This window comes from Pristis pectinata, chromosome 6 (assembly GCF_009764475.1).
Source record: "Pristis pectinata isolate sPriPec2 chromosome 6, sPriPec2.1.pri, whole genome shotgun sequence".
Lineage (NCBI taxonomy): Eukaryota > Metazoa > Chordata > Chondrichthyes > Rhinopristiformes > Pristidae > Pristis > Pristis pectinata.
The window spans coordinates 88,695,935-88,718,012 of NC_067410.1; the positions used below are offsets into that span (position 1 = coordinate 88,695,935).

At 37.3% G+C, this 22,078-nt stretch overlaps 1 protein-coding gene across 1 annotated transcript in view; it reads right to left on the bottom strand.

Moving 5' to 3' along the window:
• LOC127571696 (endothelin-converting enzyme-like 1) overlaps positions 1-22,078 on the bottom strand; it is an 81,022-nt gene that overhangs the window by 38,468 nt on the left and 20,476 nt on the right. The window contains exons 2-5 of the mRNA XM_052018303.1: positions 21,917-21,985; positions 5,407-5,517; positions 4,025-4,114; positions 3,802-3,926 (exon numbers count right to left, since the gene is read on the bottom strand). Coding sequence (XP_051874263.1) covers positions 3,802-3,926; positions 4,025-4,114; positions 5,407-5,517; positions 21,917-21,985 — 395 coding nt within the window. The remainder of the gene's footprint in view (positions 1-3,801; positions 3,927-4,024; positions 4,115-5,406; positions 5,518-21,916; positions 21,986-22,078) is intronic.

Consider the following 22,078-nt stretch of genomic DNA (forward strand, 5'->3'; position numbering starts at 1 on the left):
CTAGTGTTTCACTTTGCTGCTGACAGCAAAATCTAGGCAACAGAATTTTAATACCAAGTATTGTTTGTGACTGGATTAATCTACAGAGTGATGGGTAAATCAGTTGGTGTTTATGATGAAGACCCTTCGCTAACTTCCAGTGTATATTAAAGTTCTGAATCTGGCGCAGGTGACTTGGACTGCCTGGGCTATAGCATTTGGCCATTTTAGATTTTCCTTGTTTGGGGCATTGCTTTTCCTTTTTTATCCATTTTGTTGCCTTTTTCATTCTCTTTTCCATGTTTCCTGTGCTGACCATGATGCCAGTTTGAACTGCACCTCTACCTGCACATGGACTATATCCCTGCCTGTCATGTTTCTGTCTAATTGCCTTTTAAATGTCATTATTGTATATCAACTTGATAGCAACCTGTAATCTATCTGAATGGGCAGTCTGAAAATAGCATTATTATCCAAGTTGCACTAACTTGATTTTTGCTCAATGTTTCCTTCTTCAGCTGCTTTTCAATTGAATTAAATCTTATGCCCAGTAGCACCAGCTCCAATGTGCAGTCTCGCATTGCCAACAGCAATCCAAGCATAAACTTGATGGATCTACAAAGATAACCCTCTGGAAATACAGAATTAAGAAATGGCCGCAAGAGAGCTGTTACTGACAATCAATAGGTGTGTCCTGGTTCAGCAGAAATGTTCACATTTGTAATTTCAATGGCTGAAATCTGTGCACTGAAATTCTGGATCATAATTTTGGAAAGGAACGCAGTCAAGGCTGGATTTTAGATAAATGATGCCATTTTAAAAAAGGAATTCCAGTTGTAATATTAAGAAGGGACAGGGAGCTGGTAACTTGACCAACCTTTGGTGGCACCTGAAAATTTGCAGTAGGATATAACGGAGCCATAGGAAAGGGTGTCTGTTGTTCATTGTGAACTAAAGAAAAAGTGCATTGTTAAGCATTTCATACCATTATGCTCAATGTCATAATAAAACAAAACTATATCTTGCTCAAATTATCTCATTTATACAAACCGATTATCAAGTGATGGCAGTGAGTTCAATTAATGGCCTGGGACTAATCAATCTGGCTTTAATAATCCTGGCCAGCTTCACATTGCAGTTATCCCATTCACCATTTGACATAGCATCATGTACTTGTCTGTGGCTCTTGTCAACTGCTGGCTTCACATGTTGGGATGTGAAATAGTGACTTCACATGCAGTGTAAGAAAGAAGAATAGGATAGGGTATGAATACAAATGGTAGGAATTGGGGTGTGTGTGTGTGTGTGTGTGTGTGTGTGTGTGTGTGTGTGTGTGTGTGTGTGTGTGTGTGTGTGTGTGTGTGTGTGTGTGTGTGTGTGTGTGTGTGTGTGTGAGTGAGTGTGTATACAATCTAAAAGTGAGAAATAAAGAATGCCCCATGCAAGGATTCAGCAATATGACATCCGTAGATTGGATGTGATCCAGGTGGAAAAAAGGGACCTGATCTTTATTATCAAATCACCCTTTTTCTGTCTTGGATGTTACTCTTGGTTTGGATAGTCTCTAATGGATAATGACCATTTAATTACAATTCTTTTTTCCTGTCAACCAATTCTCAATACATGTCAGCATATCATCCCCAATCCAATATGCTTTAATTTTGCACATTAACCTCTTAAGTGGGATTTTATCAAAAGCATTTGAAAGCTTAAGTATACCACATTCTCTATTCTACTACTTACATCTTCAAAAAAACTCAATAGATTTATTAAGCATGATCTGTCTTTCATAAAACAAATCTGACTTACTGCAATCCAGTTAATGCTTCCCATGTGTTCTGTTATTGCATCTTCTATTATTGACCAATAGGACACTTGGAGAAGGGAGGGGAGTGAGGACATGGTTTATGTTACTCACTGTAGATTGAAAGAACACACACAACCCCTGCCTTCTTGCTCAAGCCTGATGGGACAGTATATGGATGTTGATTCTGCCAATCTTTATCACAGAAATCACAAACAAAACTGCCAAAATTAAATGCTGTTCTGTACAACCCCTCCACCCCCATAGACCTGCAAGACCCATACTGAATAAATGACCCTGTTCCTTCCAATTGGTTGTACAGGTATGCCAAAAATTCTTGGCAGAGCCTGGATCACTGCAGCAGAGGTCCCCCACTGATGCAAGGGCTGGGAGATTTCTAGTTCCCAGCAGTGCAGTGAGGGGCTGATGGGAGTGTGAGGGACCAGGGAGCAGGTGGTTGGAAGGTTCCTTACTCGGCAAGTGGTGAATGGCTCCATCCAACCTGAACTGCCAGCAGGGATTCAGGCCTTCTGGCCCAGTACAAAAACAGCTTTTGACCTTTTTTTCCATCACAGACAACTCACTGTAGAGAATTTTCATACAACTGGAAGAGAACAGTAACATAGTTCTTCAGTGCTCTCTGATAACAACACATCTACCATTCTAGAGGACAAAGATTCAAGATTGTTACCAAAAACAGAAAGGTACAGAAATGCTGCAAAGTGGCTTCCATCTGTGGCTGTAAAGACAACAAGTTTGAAGGATGAGATTAAAACACAGAAATAAGATTTGCCTTTTAGATTTTTAAGTTTTGGTAAAATATCAACATCATGTTTATTGTCTTGAATGTAATTGAATGCTTTCTTTAATGACTTATCTGAGCAAAGATAATGGCCATTTATTTGAAATGGATATCAAACTGCTGTGAAATGTTTACTTCTTGTGCATTTGTAAACCCTGACAGGTATTAAGGGTTTTATGGTTTCTTTTTATCTTTGTGGATCCAATGCAAACAGCTCAACATAATGAGCTGGAGCAAACCCATAGAAAAAAAACCAAACAGCGTGTTCATTCAGTTTTAGTAATAGTTCTGACTATTACCACACACGCCATGCAGAATCAAGGGGGTAGCTAAAATGACAAACTATAATGTTTCTCCATTTATTATTAATGCTGCCTTCTCTATGAGGCCACCGCCCCCCCCCCCCCCAACCATGGGCCTAACGGCATGAACGGCATGAACAATGAATTCTCCCACTTTAAGTAATCCCCACAACCCCAACCCCCCTCCACCCCCTAACCATGCCCCTTCTTTTCTTCCCTTTCCTAGCCTCTCTCTCTTTTTTCCACCCTTTTTTCCCTTTTTTCCTCCTTACCTTTGACCCATCCCCTGGTGGATCTGCTTTCCCCTCCTTCCCCACATCTGCCTATCACTATCTCTTACCTGCATCTACCTGTCACCACCCTGTGCCCACCCCACCTCCCCTCTTTTGTCCACCTATCACTGCTCTGCTTTTCCCTCCTATATATTGGGCTTCCCCCTTTTCCTATCTTCAGTCCTGAAGAAGGATCCTGACCCAAAACATTGACTGCCTGCTTTTCTCCACGGATGAAGGTGAGGCGTCTACTTAGTTTATTGGGAAGTATCTAAAATCTAGCCCAAATTCTGTATTTTTTCTATAATGTATCCAAAATTTAATTCTGTCCCTATAAAAGGATATATCCTTTTCCTATGGAATAAATCCTATATGGAATCAATATGGAAATTATTCCTATGGAATAAGTTACTTATTCCATTTGGGAAGAAAATCCATCTATACAATGTAATATTTCTCAATTTTTTAATAGGTTAGATTTGTATCCCAGTTTCTGCAAAGTATATTGACCATATTTTAAGCCCGTTGAACACACCATTTACAAGTACAGTATAGTGATAAGATGTTGAAAATTGACAAGAGAATCATTGGAATTAGGTTTCATAAAATTTAAACACATTCCATATTTAAGGTATATTTTACCTTGGAGAAGTCTTTGATATGAGTTCTGAAACTTTCTGCATGTAATGAGTGGCAAGCACTACAATTTCTTCATCCTCTGAAAGATTATCATGAAATATTCTGTCTAGTAAATGTTTCCATTCAACCTGTAAAAGTAGATGAAATGCAATACCCAGATCACTAATTTGAGTTAAAGGTGAGGAGAATCACTCTACTTTTCAAAAACTAAACAAAGGCTACTCACATTTGGTGCAATGCGCTGTAACTCTCTTAAAGTGATCTTTTTGTACGTGGTATTGATGTCTCTTACAGAATCAGATTCAGAGATTGTTATCTTCAAATTTTTGGGAAAATGAATGGTTAGATATTTCCACAACATGAACTGTTGCAATATATTTTACTTAAATTGATCTGTTAGTCACATTTGTGTAATAAAGAAAACAAGAACACAAATAATGGTTGGCATGTTTCACTATGGGTCTCTGGTGGATATTGATAAAGTAACAACAGATCATTTGGCTAATCTCTCAATGACAATAGATTAGTTTTACAATTCAAATTCAATCCACTAATTTTGTCATCCTTCCTATTGGGTCCTGCATTGAAAACAACATCAAAACAGAAGTACAAGATTTGTGGGCACTGACCATTCAGTTATGATTCCTTTGAATTGTGGAAGTTGCAATGCCTGCAATACACATATAAATGTAAATGCTACATGGAAAAACAGTCCGATTTCTTTTTCAGGGGAATTTAGATGTTACGCTGCCACAGTGTGCTGATAACCTCCTGGCTACTGGCCCAAAACAATTTCTGGTGGTACATGCTTTTGTCTGCACTTTTTCCTGCTGTTGTTTCATTTTATTCCATTTTCTTCAGGCAAGTTGCTTGCTGAATTGCTCTTTTTCTAAAACACCCTAAATACACAAATCTCTACAGAGCTGAATCAGGTTTATTGAAATAGATTAGAAGCATACAGGAACCATTCAACCAACCATCTGCGTTGCCTTTAAAAGAGCCATCCAACTGGTCCCCTCCCATTTTATTTTATACAGCCCTGCAAGTATTTTTACTAGTTTCCTTTTGAAAGTTACTAATGAATCTACTTCCACTCCTCAATCATGCAGTGAATTCCAAACTGGTAGACACAACTTTTAGAAATGCTGGTATTGTAACTTTAATACTTGCTTTGCTGTTATTTTTGCCCCCATAAACACTTTGTCTTCCATACATTCCTCTTTCACAGACCGTGGCAAAGTTTAGTCATATTTGGCTGATCTTTAAAAACATTGTTATTTTTCTTTGTATTAATGACAGCCTCAATTTGATCTAAAGTAGCAACTGGCAGTCAGTCCATCTGCTGTAATATCAAGACTAAGAATTGAATATTGATTTTCATGAGAGTTTCATAAGCTAAGTTCTAACACTATTTAGTAGTGTCTCTCTCGGATCCCAGCATTTAGACTGTGCACATTATTTATAACTTATGTTTATGGTAATCCATTAGCTATATCTAATGAATATCAGTTATGACTCTGATTAGAAGTAAAACAGGCATAATAAATTTAAAACAAACCCCTGTCAAAGGCTGACAGAAATTCACAGTCAGTTTGGTGTTTTACTTACGTTTGCCAATTGTATCTCCAACTGTAATATCTCTTCTGTTTTCTTTTTGGCATTATCTCCTCCAAGAAGGCTTACTAATTTCTCCATCAACTCTTTATATGCGATTAAAATCTGTGCAATATAAAGAATAAGTTGACAATAAGTCTGCTGAGTTTGGCTTCATAATATTTTGCTTATCTTATGAGTTCATGTATCCTCCGAATCAGAATATGGAATTATTCATCCCAAGAGTAAATTATTGAGAATTTAAATTGATTTTTCTTCTCTAAAGGGTTTTCTGACACCATTCCACAAATCAATAAAAAAACATTGGTTTGCTGCCATAACTCGAAATAGATAATGAGAAAGCAAACAAGAATTGACTGAAACAACTTACCCAGACTGTGGCTCTGTGGTTGTTGGAGAATTTAAACTATTTCCTTACGTTTTGGGGATATTTCCAAAACATAGAAAAGAATCCAAGATTTATCTGCTGTAATTTTAATGTTTTACACAAAAACTCTTAACTATAAATCTATCAAATGCTATAAGCTGAAAAAGGAAGAAAAATGATGAATTCATATTCTTTTCTGTGGTGAAGCACAATAAATTGACAACGTCAATGTCAATTCTGACACCCGAGTTTGAAGACAGACTTTTTTTAAACAGCAGATGAACACATCTTTTGACTGATGCTTGTAAATGTCTGAAATGAAATAAGACTGGGCATTCTAAAATGACTCTTTATTTTCCAAGAAGCCTCATGAAATGATATTCAAGCAAAAGACCTGCAATGATAATGCATTATACTCTTCACTTTGGCTAGTGTCACCAGTTCTAAAGAAGTCCTGCTGGAAGTCTGAAACTCACATTTACCATTGAGTGAACAGGGCTTGGTACTTTTACTTTTAACTGGAGATCAGACAGTATCTGACAAAACAAAATAAAAGGTGGATGTCCACTGTTGTCTGAGCAATTAAGGTTTGTTATTGATTTCTGTAAGTGTGACTGTCATTGGGAGACTGCCACCCATTGCACATTTCATCATAAAAAGAACTTCAATGCAGTTAATTCAGTGCTGTTATACAACACGACAAAGCTAGATCATTTCGATCCATTGTCAATTTCTCACAGGGAAGTCAGAAACTGGATGGAAACTGAGAAACACAAAATAAAATATTACTGATCCTCTACTTCTCTCCAGGCAAATACTCGGCAGAAAGAAGGGAAAAAGGATCTGAAGCTCACAAGTGAATTGCATCCAGGCCAATTTTATCCCCAAACTCAACCATTCCAACATTTTCTTGGATGACCTTCCACAAGAAACATTAAAATAAAAGAAGTTGGTGCAGGAGTTGACCATTCAGCCATGCAAAACTGTTCCCACTTTCAACATGATCATGGATGATCTTCGATCTCAAACAACAGCACTCAGTGGTAGAGAATTCCAAAGATCCGTTAGCCTTTGAGCAAAGAAATTTCCTCTCATCTCAGTCCTAAATGGCCTAACCCTATTATTGAGATTGTGACCTTAACCTTAGATTTCTCAGCCAAGGGAAATTTACCTTTTTAAGCCTTCCAAGAATTTTGGATGTTTCAATGAAGTCACCTCTCACTCTTCTAAATTCTTGGAAATTGCTAGCTAAGTTACTCAATCTCTCCTCAAATGACAACCCTATCATCCCTGGAACCAGTTTGTTGAATCGGTACACTTTCTCTATAGCAAGTAAACCCTTTTGTAGACTGTACACTAGGAGGTCTATTGGTGGTGCTGCATGGAGTGAGACATATATTGGCTCTGCTCCATCTAACTTTTATGTAATACCCTTTAATAAGACTTCTATAATACTGTTACAAGATTAATTTTGATTTTTAATGGTCAAAATGAATATCAGATCCAAAGCTGGAGCTAATGGCAAGAATAATGGAGATCCTCAACCTACTTTGGAAGCTATTTCTAAACTGGATAAAAAGCTTAATTGAAGATTTGCCGATTTGGAAACACTTTTAAAGGATATGGAAGACAGACAAAATACACGCATTCAGGAACACGCTAAACAGCAGCAATTAATTGACGAGCTGGATCAAGCTGGTAAAAAGAGAGATTTCAGGCTGAACTCACTTGAAAAAGATTTGATTACGACCACACAAAAGCTGGAACAGCAAAAACAGAGGATTATTGATTCAGAGAGTTGCAGTCGGAGACAATGTAAGAATCATCGGACTTCCTGAAAATGCTGAAACTAGCAACCCTATTGAATTCTTTTCTAATCTTCTGGTCGATGTGTTTGGCTCTGCAGTGTTTCTGCTCAGCCTATTCTGGATTGTGCTCATCAAGCAATAAGACAAAAGCCTTCGCCAGAGCAAAAACCATGGCCAGTAATATTGAGATTGCACTACGTTAGTATGAAAGAACATTTGATACAAATTGCTCGTTGTCATGGAATGATTCAATACAAACAGTGGAAGTTTCGTTTGGTTGAAGATTACACCCCAGAAGTTATGAAAGAGAGACTGAGTTACAAACCAGTTATGTCGCATCTCTATCAAAGCAATTACTATCCAGCATTATTATTTCCAGTACGGCTGAGAATTACATTACCCGATAAATCTCATAAATGGTTTAACTCCGTCAAGGATGCCGAAGATTTTCTCATGGACTAGCCTTCAATTTTAGAGGGTTAAGAAATGCGTTTTCCCTTGATTTAATACTTATTTGATCTATTAAGTAATAATTAACTTTCAGATTTGACTCTTCCTAATTTTGGAGATATTTTTCTCTCTTTCGTTAATGTTCTCCTGCTTGGTTCTGGAACAAGGACACTTATTATACTGAATGATTCTTCTTTTCCTTTTTCTATTATCTCTTTTAGTTTAATAATCTTTTTAATCCTCTGTTTTAATAATAATCAAGAACTTGACAAAGTGATTGATTGCTTTTTTTCTTTGAAATAATTACAAAACTGTATATTTTAAATGTTGACCGTTAATATCCTTTGCTTTTGTTTACAATTTTCTAACAAGTTTTGCTTATAGTTCGGTAAATTTGTTTTGGGTTTTTTTGATTCTTTGTTTTGACTACAAAAGGTGATTTACATTCTTTTCAGTTTTGGAGCTTTGCCACCAATGGAGTTGGGGGTATTCAAATTAGTAGATAGCATTCTGGTTGCCTATTGGCCAGTTTTCGGGATTTTGTGGGTGGGGGGTGGGGTTGCTTTTAGGTTAGTTATTTTCCTCTGGACTGATGAACTACAAATATGTCTGAATTCTCATCATATCCAGCTCCTCTTTAAACTCTTTTTCCTCTTCCTGTTAATGAGCCTCCTGTACAGTAAGGTTAACCCTTTACATACCATATGTTTTTAGTCTATTAAAATGGATAAGATGATTAATTTTGTTTCCTGGAATATGAATGGTTTAAATAATCCCATTAAGCGCAATAGGGTCTTTAAAGTTTTTCATAGACTGAATGCTTAGATTATTTTTGTCCAGGAGACTCGTGTGAGGAGAGAGGATAATCAACGCTTTTTTAGGTTTTGGAGTGGTCAACAGTTCCATTCTAATTCACAAGCAAAGGTGAAAGGAGTCTCTATTTTTATAGACTCCTCAGTTTCATTTGTTCATCATGAGATAATTTCAGATCTGAATGGTAGATTTTTTATTAATTACTGGCTTACTTCATAATAAAAAAGTTGTTATGGTTAATGTCTATGCACCTAATGTTGATCATCCTGAATTTTTTAAACATTTATTTGCATCTTTTCCTAATTTAAACAAATATTCTTTGATTATGGGTGGAGATTTCAACTGTTGTTTAAACCCTCCGGTGGATAGATCTGTGTCGAATCCTGCACTTCCAAACAAATCCGCTTTCTTTATTAATTCCTTTTTAGTCAATTCCGGAATTTTAGATGTTTGGAGATTTCTACACCCATATGATAAAGAATTTTCATTCTTTTCTCATGTTTATCACAATTACTTGAGGATTGATTAATTTTTTACCGATGCTAGATTAGCTCCATTTATTATTGACTGTAAATATGATGCAATTGCCATTTCTGATCATGTGCCATTGAAATTATCAATTAAATTAGCAGATGTACCCTCTGGTGTCAGACAATGGCGATTCAATCCTTCTCCATTGCAAGATTTAGACTTTCTTCAATTTATCAAAGAACAGGTTTCATTTTGCTTTTTAACTAATTTACTGAAGAAATCTCCAGTGGGATAATATGGGATACTTTTAAAGCATATATCCGCGGTCAAATTATTTCATATTCTGCTGGATTGAAAAAACGAACTAATAATGAAATACGTATATTGGCTGATAAGATTAAAGAAATCGATAAAAAATATTCTGATGCTCCTAATTTGGAGCTTTATAAAAAGAGAACAGAACTTCAATTACAACATAGTTTACTATTAACATCTCCAATCAAAAATCAATTGCTTAAAACTAGAAGTCAGTTTTATATACATGGTGACAAATCTGGTAGATTGCTTGCCAATCAATTGAAAGCTGCTTCAACTAAATGTCAGGTTATTAAAATTCGTAAGCCAGATGGTAACTATACGGTGGACCATGAACAAATTAGTAAAGCTTTTCAAGAATTTTATACTTCTTTATACCAATCAGAATTCCTTGAATTTTTAAGGGATCTGGAGGTTCCAAAATTATCATGTAATGAACGTTCAATATTAGATGCACCCATTTCGGAGGAAGAAATAAAGAAGGCAATTTTTTCAATGAATTCAGGTAAAACACCTGGTTCTGATGGGTATACAGTCGAATTTTTTAAATCTTTTTCTGATCTTCTTTCTCTCTGGTCAGGAAACATTTTTAAAGATGCCCTATCAGTGGGTAAACTTCCACAATCCTTTTATGAAGCTACTATCTCTTTAATTCTTAAAAAGAATAAAGATCCCACTGAATGTGCATCTTATAGACCTATTTCTTTATTAAATGTGGATGCCAAAATATTTTCCAAAATATTGGCTTCTAGATTGGACAAGGTTCTTCCACAAATTATCTCTGATGACCAGACAGGATTTATCCAGAATCGTTATTTGCATTTTAACATTAGGAGGTTATTGAATATTATATATACCCCCTCATCTAAAATTCCAGAATGTGTTATTTCATTAGATGCTGAAAAGGCGTCTGATAGAGTCGAATTGGAATATTTATTTAATACACTTGAGAAAAATAATTTTAGTCCCAATTTTATATCTGCGATCAAATTGATTTATCATACACCTATGACTTCAATACTTACTAATAATCAGAGACCCCCTCTATTCAGGCTTTTTCGAGGTACTAGACAGGGTTGCTCTTTATTATTTGATATTGCTTTGGAACCCTTGGCAATTGCCCTTCAGGATTCTTTTAATATATTTGGTATCACTTGTGGACAGGGGATTCATAAGGTATCTCTATATGCAGATGACTTGTTACTTTATATTTCTAACCCAGAGGAATCCATCCCTGCAGTATTATCACTGCTTGCTGAATTTAGCGTTTTTCTGGTTATAGATTAAATCTTAATAGGAGTGAACTCTTTCTATTAAATATGCAAACCCCAATTTATAGGCAATTACCATTTAGATTAGTAACAGACTATTTTATGTATTTGGGTGTTAAAATTACCAAGAAGCATAAGGACCTGTTTAAAGTTAACTTGTTACCTTTAATTGACCATGTTAAACAATTATTTATAAAATGGTCCCCATTATCCCTATCATTGATAGGCCGAATTAATGCGGTTAAGAGGAATATTTTACCAAAATTTCTATATCTACTTCAGGCGATTCCAACTTTCATCCCAAAATCTTTTTTTGACATTATTGATTCTAAAATTCTTTCATATATATGGCAGAATAAAAACCCAAGGTTAAGTAAGAAATATTTACAAAAATTAAAAAAGGATGGTGGCATGGCTTTGCCTAACCTTAGATTATATTACTGGGCAATTAATATCAGACATTTAATTTTTTGGGCACAAGATTTAGATGTAATTCAATGTCCCAAATGGGTACACCTTGAGTATGAATCAGTGCAAGGATTTTCATTAGTTTCTATCTTAGGAGCCTCACTCCTTTTTGCACTTACTAAATTAAGTAAACATATGACTAACCCAATAGTTAAACATACAATACGAATATGGTTTCAATTCCGTAAATTCTTTGGATTGAATAAATTTAATTTATCAAGCCCCATTCAATCTAATTTTTTCGTTCAACCACCCAGAATTGACTCAGTTTTTTCTGTATGGAAAATGAAGGGAATAATATGTTTTCGTGATCTATTCATCAATGTTTTTTATCTTTTGAACAGTTGTCTTATAAATACAATTTGCCTAAATCACACTTTTTTTGATACTTACAGATTAGAAATTTTTTAAAAGTTACTACGCCTTCTTTTCTGACTCCATATAAAATTGAAATTACGGAAAAAATTTTAGGCTTCAGTCCCTATCAGAAGGGCTTGATAGCAATAATTTATGATCTAATTATGAAAATACGTCCAGAGACACTTGATAAAATTAAGAATGAATGGGAAAGAGAACTCCAGATACTTTTACCCACAGAGACATGGAAGAAAATTCTTCAATTAGTTAATACATCTTCAATGTGTGCCAGACACTCTTTGATACAATTTAAGGTGGTTCACAGGACCCATATGTTGAAGGACAAGTTAGCCCGTTTTTATCACCACATAAATCCTATATGTGATAGATGTAATTTGGAGGTGCCTTCCCTGACACATATATGTTTTGGTCCTGTCCTCTTTTGGAAAAATATTGGAAGGATATTTTCAACATTATTTCAGCTGTATTGAATATTGATTTACAACCTCACCCAATCACTGCAATTTTTGGATTACCAATGATGGAGTCTGGCCACCTATCTGCTGCTGTTTGTCATATGATTGCCTTCATTACATTAATGGCCAAGCAATCTATTTTGTTTAAATGGAAGGATCCAATACCCCCCACCACTTTTCAATGGTTTTCTCAAACTATATCATGTTTAAACTTAGAAAAAATTAGGAATGGCACTGTTGATTCTTCGCTTAAACTTGAGGAAGGTTGGAATCCATTTATTCAATATTTTCATATGATATAGATCTCTTTTCAATAATCTTTGAATTTAGAGGAGCGGAGTTGACGACATAATAATGCTCTTTGTTCATCAAGAAATATCAGTCCAGTTTTTTTTCTTTTGAAATTTTTGTTTTAGTTTGTTTCATTTTATTACTTACAATTTTTTTTTTTGATTTGTTTTTTTTTATATAATAAATCTTTTTCTTTCTCCTTTTGACTTTCTTTTTGTAATATACTCATTTACCAAGAAACCGTGGGGCCTAGAATTTTTTTTATTCTTTATGATTATATATGTCATGATTGTCCTCCCGATCTCTTTGTATTATGTGTATAATTACCGATGTTATATGTATTAATCTGTATTAATCTGAAAATTAACAAAAAGATTGAAAAAGAAAAGACTGTACGCTATACCTCAGGTGCGGTGTCACCAAAGCCCTGTATAATTATACATGAAATTACCCTTGTACTCAAAAGCTCCAGCAATAAAGGCTAACATATCCCCTTCCTTTCTGACTGACTGCTCCACCTGCATGTTATCTTTCAGCAACTGGTATACATGGATACTCTAGTCCCCTTTTACGGTGACAATTCCCAGTCATCTTCAAGAGGTGGTGCCTCAAGAAGGCGGCATCCATCATTAAGGAGCCTCATCATCCAGGACATGCCCTCTTTGCATTACTATCATTGGGGAGGGGGTACAAGAGCCTGAAGACCCTCACTCAAAGTTTTAGAAACAGCTTCTTCCTCTCCGCCATCAGATTTCTGAACGGTCTATGAATCCATGAACTCTACCTCTTTTGCACTATTTATTTATTGGTAACTTATACTAATTTTTGTCAGTTGAGATAAGATAAGGTATCTTTGTTAGTCACATGTACATCGAAACACACAGTGAAATGCATCTTTTGCGTTGAGTGTTCTGGGGGCAGCCCACAAGTGTCGCCACACTTCCGGCGCCAACATAGCATGGCCACAACTTCCTAACCTGTATGTCTTTGGAATGTGGGAGGAAACCAGAGCACCCGGAGGAAACCCATGCAGACGTGGGGAGAACGTACAAATTCCTTACAGACAGCGGCCAGAATTGAACCCGGGTCACTGGTGCTGTAATAGCGTTGTGCTAACTGCTACACTACCATGCCTGCCCGTACTTGCACTGTACTGCTGCTGCAAAACAACAAATTTCATGACATATGGCAGTGATAATAAATCTAATTCTGATTCTGATATTTTGCTGTTATGTACTCCATTTGTCATACATGAGTGCTCACTTATTCTGCTTCTTTATATCAGTTTTAAGCCTCTGCATCCATATCATTACTCACAGTTCCATTTCATACATTTGGTCCTTTCAGACAAATCATTGATACAGATTGTGAGCAACTGGGCCCAAGCACCCATCCCTGCAGAACTCCATTGTCATCCTTGTCGACCTGCAAAGGACAAGTTTTCCCTTCTCCTCATTTATTACCTGCTATCCAACTCTCAGATCATGTTAATTTACTATTTTCAATTCCGTGTGCTCTAACCTTGTGCACTAACTTCCTACATCTTTCATACAAAACTCTCTTATATTTAATGCAACCTTTTTATCCCTGTGCTTCCTGATCTATGCTATCTCCAGACCAAATATGAAGTTCTCATTCTTATTTTCATCTTTGCAACCCCATACCTCTCTCAAGACTCCTCATTTCTCTATTTAGTGCCTTTTGTCCATCCTAGATGCCAGGGCAAGAGTTAAGAATGGATTAGACAGGGAGTTGAACATAAAAAGAAATAAAGTGATTTGCGGACACAGATAGCACATCAGGTTTGATGATGTGGGAACACCTTCACCAGAAGGACTGCAGAGATTCAGGAAGGCTTCCCAAGGGAAATGAAGGATTGTTGACAAATGCTGGTCTAGCTGGTGATGCTCACATTAAATAAATAGAATTGTGGAGAATAAACACTGAAGCAGACTGGTGGTTGGAACAAATGGCCTGTTCCTTTGTTGTATATTTCCATAGGATTCCATGTAATTCTGAATTCTCTGATATTCAAACATGCTCGGGGTTTTATTTGTCAAGGTCATTTAAAAATACAAAATCTGGATAATAAAGGCCTTTCTTTCCTAAAGCTTAGCAATCAAGATAGAGTGAAATAGAAACTGGAAATAAAAACAGAAAATGCTGGAAATACTCGGTGGGTCAGGCAGTGTACATGGAGAGACAATGTTAAACTGTTAGGTCAAGGACCTTTCATCGGGAAATGTTAGAAATGAATCATGTTTTAAGTTGCAGAGATGGGAGAGCACAAAGGGAGTGTTGTGAGAGGATGGAGACCAGGAGACAATGAATGACGCAGGTCTTGGTGGTGGTGCTGGCTGAGAGTGGGTGGTAAAGTCACGTTAATCGCAGCAGATCTATCTAGGGGAGGTAAAAATAGGAGATGAATGAGAATATTGTATGTTAAGAATGCATTTGTTTAGGATTCCATTTAAGAATTGGTCAATTTTCAACATTAAAAGGATTAGAAAATGCATTTCCAAAATGTGGTGCACAGTCCTCTTCAAAAGATCTGTGACCATTGCACCATGGGACAACTGATGCTTGTCCTTCCTGATGCATGGAAAGAACTATCAGTTAGCCATAGCTCAATTCTTTATATCTCACTTAGTGCATCCTTCCTCCAGATAGCCAAACCACCAATCAGAAAGAGAAGCCAACTTTCAATGTTGACCCACTAAAAGCATGATCACCTTTCAACGTCAGCTATCTCTTAACTGAAGCTGTTCAAAAGCTTCAAGACAATCTAAGTAATTGCTCTGTAGCATGGGGGTCCAGACAAATCAATATTAACTAAAGGAATTGCTGGAATTTGAAAACAAATTCCTTTTGAGCAATCTTTTAATTTGGCAGTGAATTCATTAGAACACAAGGACAAAACAACGAGGAATGATTATTTGCCCCAGCCAGCTCTCCTGAAATATCCAGAAACATTCTCAAAAGCTGATGTAATCCTTTATTTGAAAAAGTAATTTACCTATCTCTGGACCAAATCCACTTACTTTACTGAATTAGGAGTGAATATGATTACCTCTTGAACACGTCAATGGAGAATTTACCATAAGCAGTGGCAGACGGTTATATAAATCAATGGCAAAATTTAAACTAATAGCTTGCTTGGTTAATGATCACATTCCCTAATTCTTCCATTGTACTTTTGCATAAAGTATCTTTCTACATCAAGTTATCTATAGCCTTAACTATTGTAAGAAAATTGAGTCATATCAACCTTAATTATTTTTGTAATGGAATAGTTTTAAATTGCTTTTATATAAAATATGGAATCATTTTGTGTGTCTTCTGAATCCTTTCCACTCACTCAATATCATCTTTATGTATGAAATCATACCTTGACACAATACCCATCTGTGGCTTTTCTAATGTTTTATAAAATGTCAGAATCACTTCTTTAGATTTATATTCCATGGAGCTGCTTGGATAACAGGTCATGTTATTTTTCTTTGCAGCTAGTATCATACATTTTGCATCGATATCTGTCAACTCACATTTTTAACATTAAATGTCATTTATATTCTGAATGGCTTAAGTTTTAAGATTGAACTCTGGGAATCTGCTGATCATAGCTGTCCAATTAGAAATAACTACCTTTGGTTTCCAATTATGAACTCAATTTATTATCCAATTTACAACATCCTCCTTTATCATAAGAACTTTCATTTTAACCACATCCTTAATGGAATAATAAATCTAGATTTTCAGGAGGCTATTGATAACATTTCCATTTGCCAATTCTGTTTTCTTCCAACCTACTTGTGTGACTGCCGTGTATATTCTGCATTAATGGGTTAATTTTAATGTTAATTATCAAATTAATCTGCTAAATTGTGCTGTATTTGTTTTTGCCTTCAGCAAAGGGGAAAAATGTGTTCCTGTCATTTTTCTATTTTCACAATTTTCAAACCGCGAACAATTTTGTTTAATGAGGTGAAGAGAAAGAGGAAAACTGAAACAAAATATGATGTATAAATCAGACAGATGCCCAACTCATCTGCTGGATTGCAATCAGCTGACTGGTCAATTAAAAGCAAATCAGAGCAGCAGATTGATTCTATATTGCCTGATGCATCCACTCAACCCCAGTCTTATATGCAAAATGTTAACATTAAAACCCTTTCTCTCTGAATCAGCTGCAGTTTATAAATTTTGCAACAAAACTCCAAGTATTTTTATGGTGCCATGAAGTATCTTTGTAAACCCCAAATCTTTTTACAACCAGTGGAGTACTTGTGCAGTGCAGTCACCATTGAATTGTAAAATAGGACAGGGAATATGGACACATAAAGTCTAAGCAAACAGCAAATAAGATAAATGAGCAGACAAACTGCTTCAGTAAAGTTGGTTAAACGATAAATATTGTCTAGGATCCTGAAAAATATTCACTGGCCTGGAAATTAGATTGCATCGTGCTGCTTATTTCAGCAATTGAAAATAACCTTTTGTCAGATTGAACACCAGTAATAACCATTTCCAAGTTCTTTCTTGTCCATCTGAAAATCAACCTTCCTTTTGTGTTGCAATACACAACACTTTTTGTGTATTGCTCCAGATTCCAGCATCTGCAGAATTTTTTGTGTCTTCCTTTGGTGTTGTCTGACTTGTCCCAGGTGAAATGATAGTTGATCACCTCTGGAATAACCATGTCTTCAATGCCCAGATTTGTACCCCACCAACATAACTCCCATTCTCACCTTCTATTCTACCCTCCCCAAAGGTACTGACTCTCCCAACTACCTATAAATCTCCCACCCTTAGATGATCTAACCAAACACTGCACCTCACCACCCTCTATCTGCACTTCCCTGGTACCCTGTTATTTTGCTTGTCCCCTCCCTCTTCCTGGCTGTTGATTTGACCAAACTCTCCCAAGGTCTTGCTAGGCACTCCCAATATCAAAACCCTCTCTCATCCAACACCATCAAACTTAGACTTGATCCTCGATGTCACTTTTTAGTGAAAAAGTGCATGCTGTTCAGAAGCTTCAGACATTCCTAACTTTTGCAGTTACAGACTCATGACAACATAGTGCATCTCTACTGGCACACTGCTATTTCTCAATCCCCAATCTCTCAATAGTTCCTCATAGTGCTTGTTATGACCACCTGAAAGAGCAGATGAAATATGGGTGTCATCCAAGAGATGTCGTCTCCTCAGATTGGACTGAGATATCAGCCTTGGTTATGTGCCCACACATGTGGGGTATAGCATTCCAAGGAAACAGCATTTCTCAGAAAGAGCAAGATAGAATATTTCTACGTATTTGTTCTCCCTTGTATTACAGTCATGTACGTCAGGTCCATACATCTTTGTTGTCTTTCAGATTCTACAGGAATGTTTTCCAAAATGAAATTGTCAAGGCTCTGTAGATGCAGCCAGTGTAGTTCGGCACAAAAATTTTCAACATCAGTTTGTTCGTATCATTAAATATGGAATAGACAGGAATTGCAGAACAGGCAAGTGGTAGTATCATGCATCATGCATTCAGTGAGTGCTCTCTATTTGAGGATTTATGATGCATTGAACACTCAACTCCTAAGCTTGTGTTAGGAAGGTTCAAGAACTCAATTATTCTACTTGTGTTTTCTGACAAGGAGCCTAAATGGGTGTGATGGGCAAAAAGTTCCATGTCAGCAGAGGGCATGCATTTAAGGTGAGGGTGGTAGGTTCAGAAGAGACATGAGGGGTAATTTTTTTACTCAGAGTGGTGGATGCCTGGAATGTATTCCCTGCTAGAGTGGTGGAGGCAAATTCACTGGGGGCTTTTAAGAGGGGCTAGGATGGGCAGATGAATGAGAGGAAAATGGAGGGATATGGGCATTCTATAGGTAGGAGGGATTAGCTACGTTGGCACAACATTGTGGGCCGAAGGGCCTGTTCTATGCTGTACTGTTCTATGTTCTATGTTCTGTGTCCTCACACACAGAACCAAGGCTAGAGAGAAACTCATTAAACATCACCTCCCGTCAACTGCACCCCAAGGCTCACACACTGTGCAAAACTATATACACACATCAATCACACATCAATGATCTCTATCAATCAGGACTGAGATTTATTGTTCAAAAGCTACACCACACCACTACTATAAGCCTCATGGCTACATCTTACAGCTTGCACATGGTGCCAGCTTTTCAACTGTGGCAGACTCATCACCCAAACACATTTTATGGCATCCACCAATGCATTTCCCCTTCTCCTAAAGGAAAAGGTGACACACAGTTGATGCCTGCAGCAGCAAAGTGAAAGAGAACAAGCGTGACCCAACTCTGGAATAGTCATATTCAGAGTTATTTTGGTCAGGCAGATGCTATGAAGATCAGCAGGAGAATGTAAGATAAGAACTATAGTGAAAGCAGGATTACGCATCAGTTTATTCACAGCACTATCTGAAATGTTGCATTCTGACTGCATTAGACAGGGATTCCAGGTATTTCCTCCTCCATTTATCCCATTGATCTGAGCTCTCAGCACAGGCTAAGCCCACATTACGGCTGGCTGGGCTGTGGAGTCTACAACAGGTAAGTACGTTTGAAGTACATTTTGCTTTGCAATGCAAGACTCACTGAGGAGAATTGCTTCCTACACAGTCCTGTTGGATGAAGTCACTTGCCAACAGTCCTGCCCCTCCTCTTCCTTCCTCCTCACAGGAAGCTATTCTCCCTGGGTCCTCCCTTCATTCTCACTACCAAGCTCAGATCTGGAGGAAGCTTACTAACAGCCCCCATATCTAACAGCAAGAGGCAGGACTTGGCTAAAGTATAGAGTGGAGGCCATAGACTGAAGACTTCTGAGTCTATTATGTGATTTCTGAAGACTGAAAAGCACCACTTCTCCACAACCTGCTCTCCTTCTAATTACTTGCAAAAAACATGCAAAGAATTGATCCCCCTGGTGGAGGTACCTCCTGCTGATCAAAACAGTTTTTCTGTGCAAATTAGGCACATTGTTGAGGTTTTGCAATACTGGCATCAAGCCAGTGTAACAAACTGACTGATGTCTCATTCTGCACACTTCCAGCATGTGTGTGCATTGCATATTGCCATCTACATGACAGTCATGCAAGATTTGTTTACAATGTGGCTGCATTTGTCATGCGTAAAATTCTAGCCAAACAATACCAAAGGAGGCACAAAATCATCCTCAGTAACTTGCACTGAATACAAATCACTGGATTCAATGGAGCCAGATTTTGGAAGCAGATTCCATCCCTATAGTAATCTGCACATTGCATGAGCGACCATGGACAAATTTCTTCATCATAAATTTCTTCCAATATAATGGAGTCCAGATTTATGGCCAATATGAAAAAAATTAGCTCAGGTTTTGTGGTTTCACAGCATCTATCTGTTTCCACTGTAAGTTAAGTTTTCTCTTGCCTGCTTAGGTCTATTTACCTTTATGTTTCAGAGGTCTTAAATTTGAACTCATCCAATGTAACAACAGTTGTACAAGAATGAAAATCTATTTAATCTAAACCTCTGAACTTGCTTGTCCTATAGACTATCAACAGCTGTAGATGTAATTGGGAAAGTAGTACGGGGAGTTCCAAAAACCAATGTCTGTGGTTCCCAGATGGTTAGATGATGTGTGGGCCAATTCGGAACAGAGAAATGTATTGACTTAGCTCAGAGCACTGAAGAGGCAACATAAGGCCTAGATAGTATAAACTGACAAGTGTTGATTGGGATGGTAGGGGGAGGTTTGGAGTTGGGATGGGGTTACTGGGGAGGGAGGGCAGTCAATGGGACTGGAGCTGGCTGTGCACACCTAAAGGATCAAAGTGTTTGCCATTCAGCTCAAATTTAAATGGTCAGTAGATTCTGAGAACGTGCTCAGTCACCAAAAAGTCACACACATCGGTAAAGCATACACTGTGCAGGGGAAGCCGTTGCGTCTTTCCCTACTCAAGTAGAAGACATGGGAGACACCACTAACTGGTTGGAACACAGCAAATCATTCATTACACAAGGTTCTCTTATCCAGATGGAAGCAGACAGTAACTCAATTAGTGGCAACATCCATCTATCATCCAGGCACATAACTAGAATTTGATGGACTAACTACATGGGTTGTTCTGGCAATGTGGATGCACTTACATAGTTTTCCACCAAGATATAAAACAGCATGAATGAAAAAGCTCTCACTTTGTGGATAATGAAAATATTCTGCACAAACTGTGCCTACTGTGGTTATGCATACTTTGCATACTTGCGAATACAGGGAACCTCTATATAATGCTAATTCTTCAACATGCATTGGACTAAAGGGTTAGAGGATGTGCCAGCCTCTTGAACTTCATAGACTTCTCTGATCCAGACCAGTCCACAACTGTGGTGACATATTTAATGAGGAGTAGAGAGCCCTTGTAAGTGTGCCAGAGGGCTCATATGTGAAGGATCTCAACAGAGAAACCTTAATCATGTTAGGTTTTTGGACCCATTTTTCAATTTGAACTCCATGAGAGTCTTGTGCATGATGCATGCTCGAACATTTGGTACTGGGATGACATCAGGACTGCATCAAAGTGCACACAACACTGCATTCCAAGCAAGCTTCAGAGCCCCACAATGTGGGTCTGATACCATTTAATGAGCACCAATACTATTGATGGAGAATGTCACATTAACTGTCTCATAGAATTCTTCCCTAAGATTTCTTGTTCTGATAAAAGCATCCACATATATCTTTTTGAAGGTTTGTCACATATTCTGACTGGAGTCAACATTTGACTCTCTTGGGAAATCTAAAAAGGGATCACAAAACAGTGACAGGCTGGCTGAGTTGACAGAAAGTTCCCAGTGTCAGACTAATTTAACTTACCCCTACAGAGATGTGGGAGACTTTGTCCCAAAGCATCAAGAATTTGCACACAAAAAATCTTTAGCCTGGGAAAAATTAACTGACACAATGCGACATGAGCAGGTATAAGTATAAGCAGACCAGATGAAAGTCGGAGAGAGCACTGGTAATATTACTATCATGGAACAGCAGGATGACATTTTCATATGGCTGCTTATTGCATGGTTTTCTGGAGCTTACCAAATCAGATATTCCTCGAAGATGTGTAGGGGATATTAAATGAAGATTGATTCCACTCATAATATCTAAATTTAACTCAGATCCCAGCAGGGGCAGTGAAATGATATAAACCACTGTAGCATACATTCCCAAATTAAGTTTGTTCTCTATGATGTGCATTGCAGTATTCTGAATCATCAGACATCTCTGCAAAATCTAACCCAATATGCCTACACATATTTACAAAGCCCAACTGAACCGGCACGTGCAGTTTTCTTCCAATTATTTTGTTACATTAATTTGCCATAAAAAAATATCTAAAAAGGTTTATAATGGCATTACCTTTTCACTTTCTTCATCCTCCCCAAAATAAAGAGTAGGCTCTGGCAGTGTGAGTCCATCATGGTCAATCTATAAAATATTAGAATAGATTAATTCCATTTTTTAAAGTGTTATTAATCTGAAATGTTAATCATGAGTTGTCTTCAGGAATCCCTCGGTGAA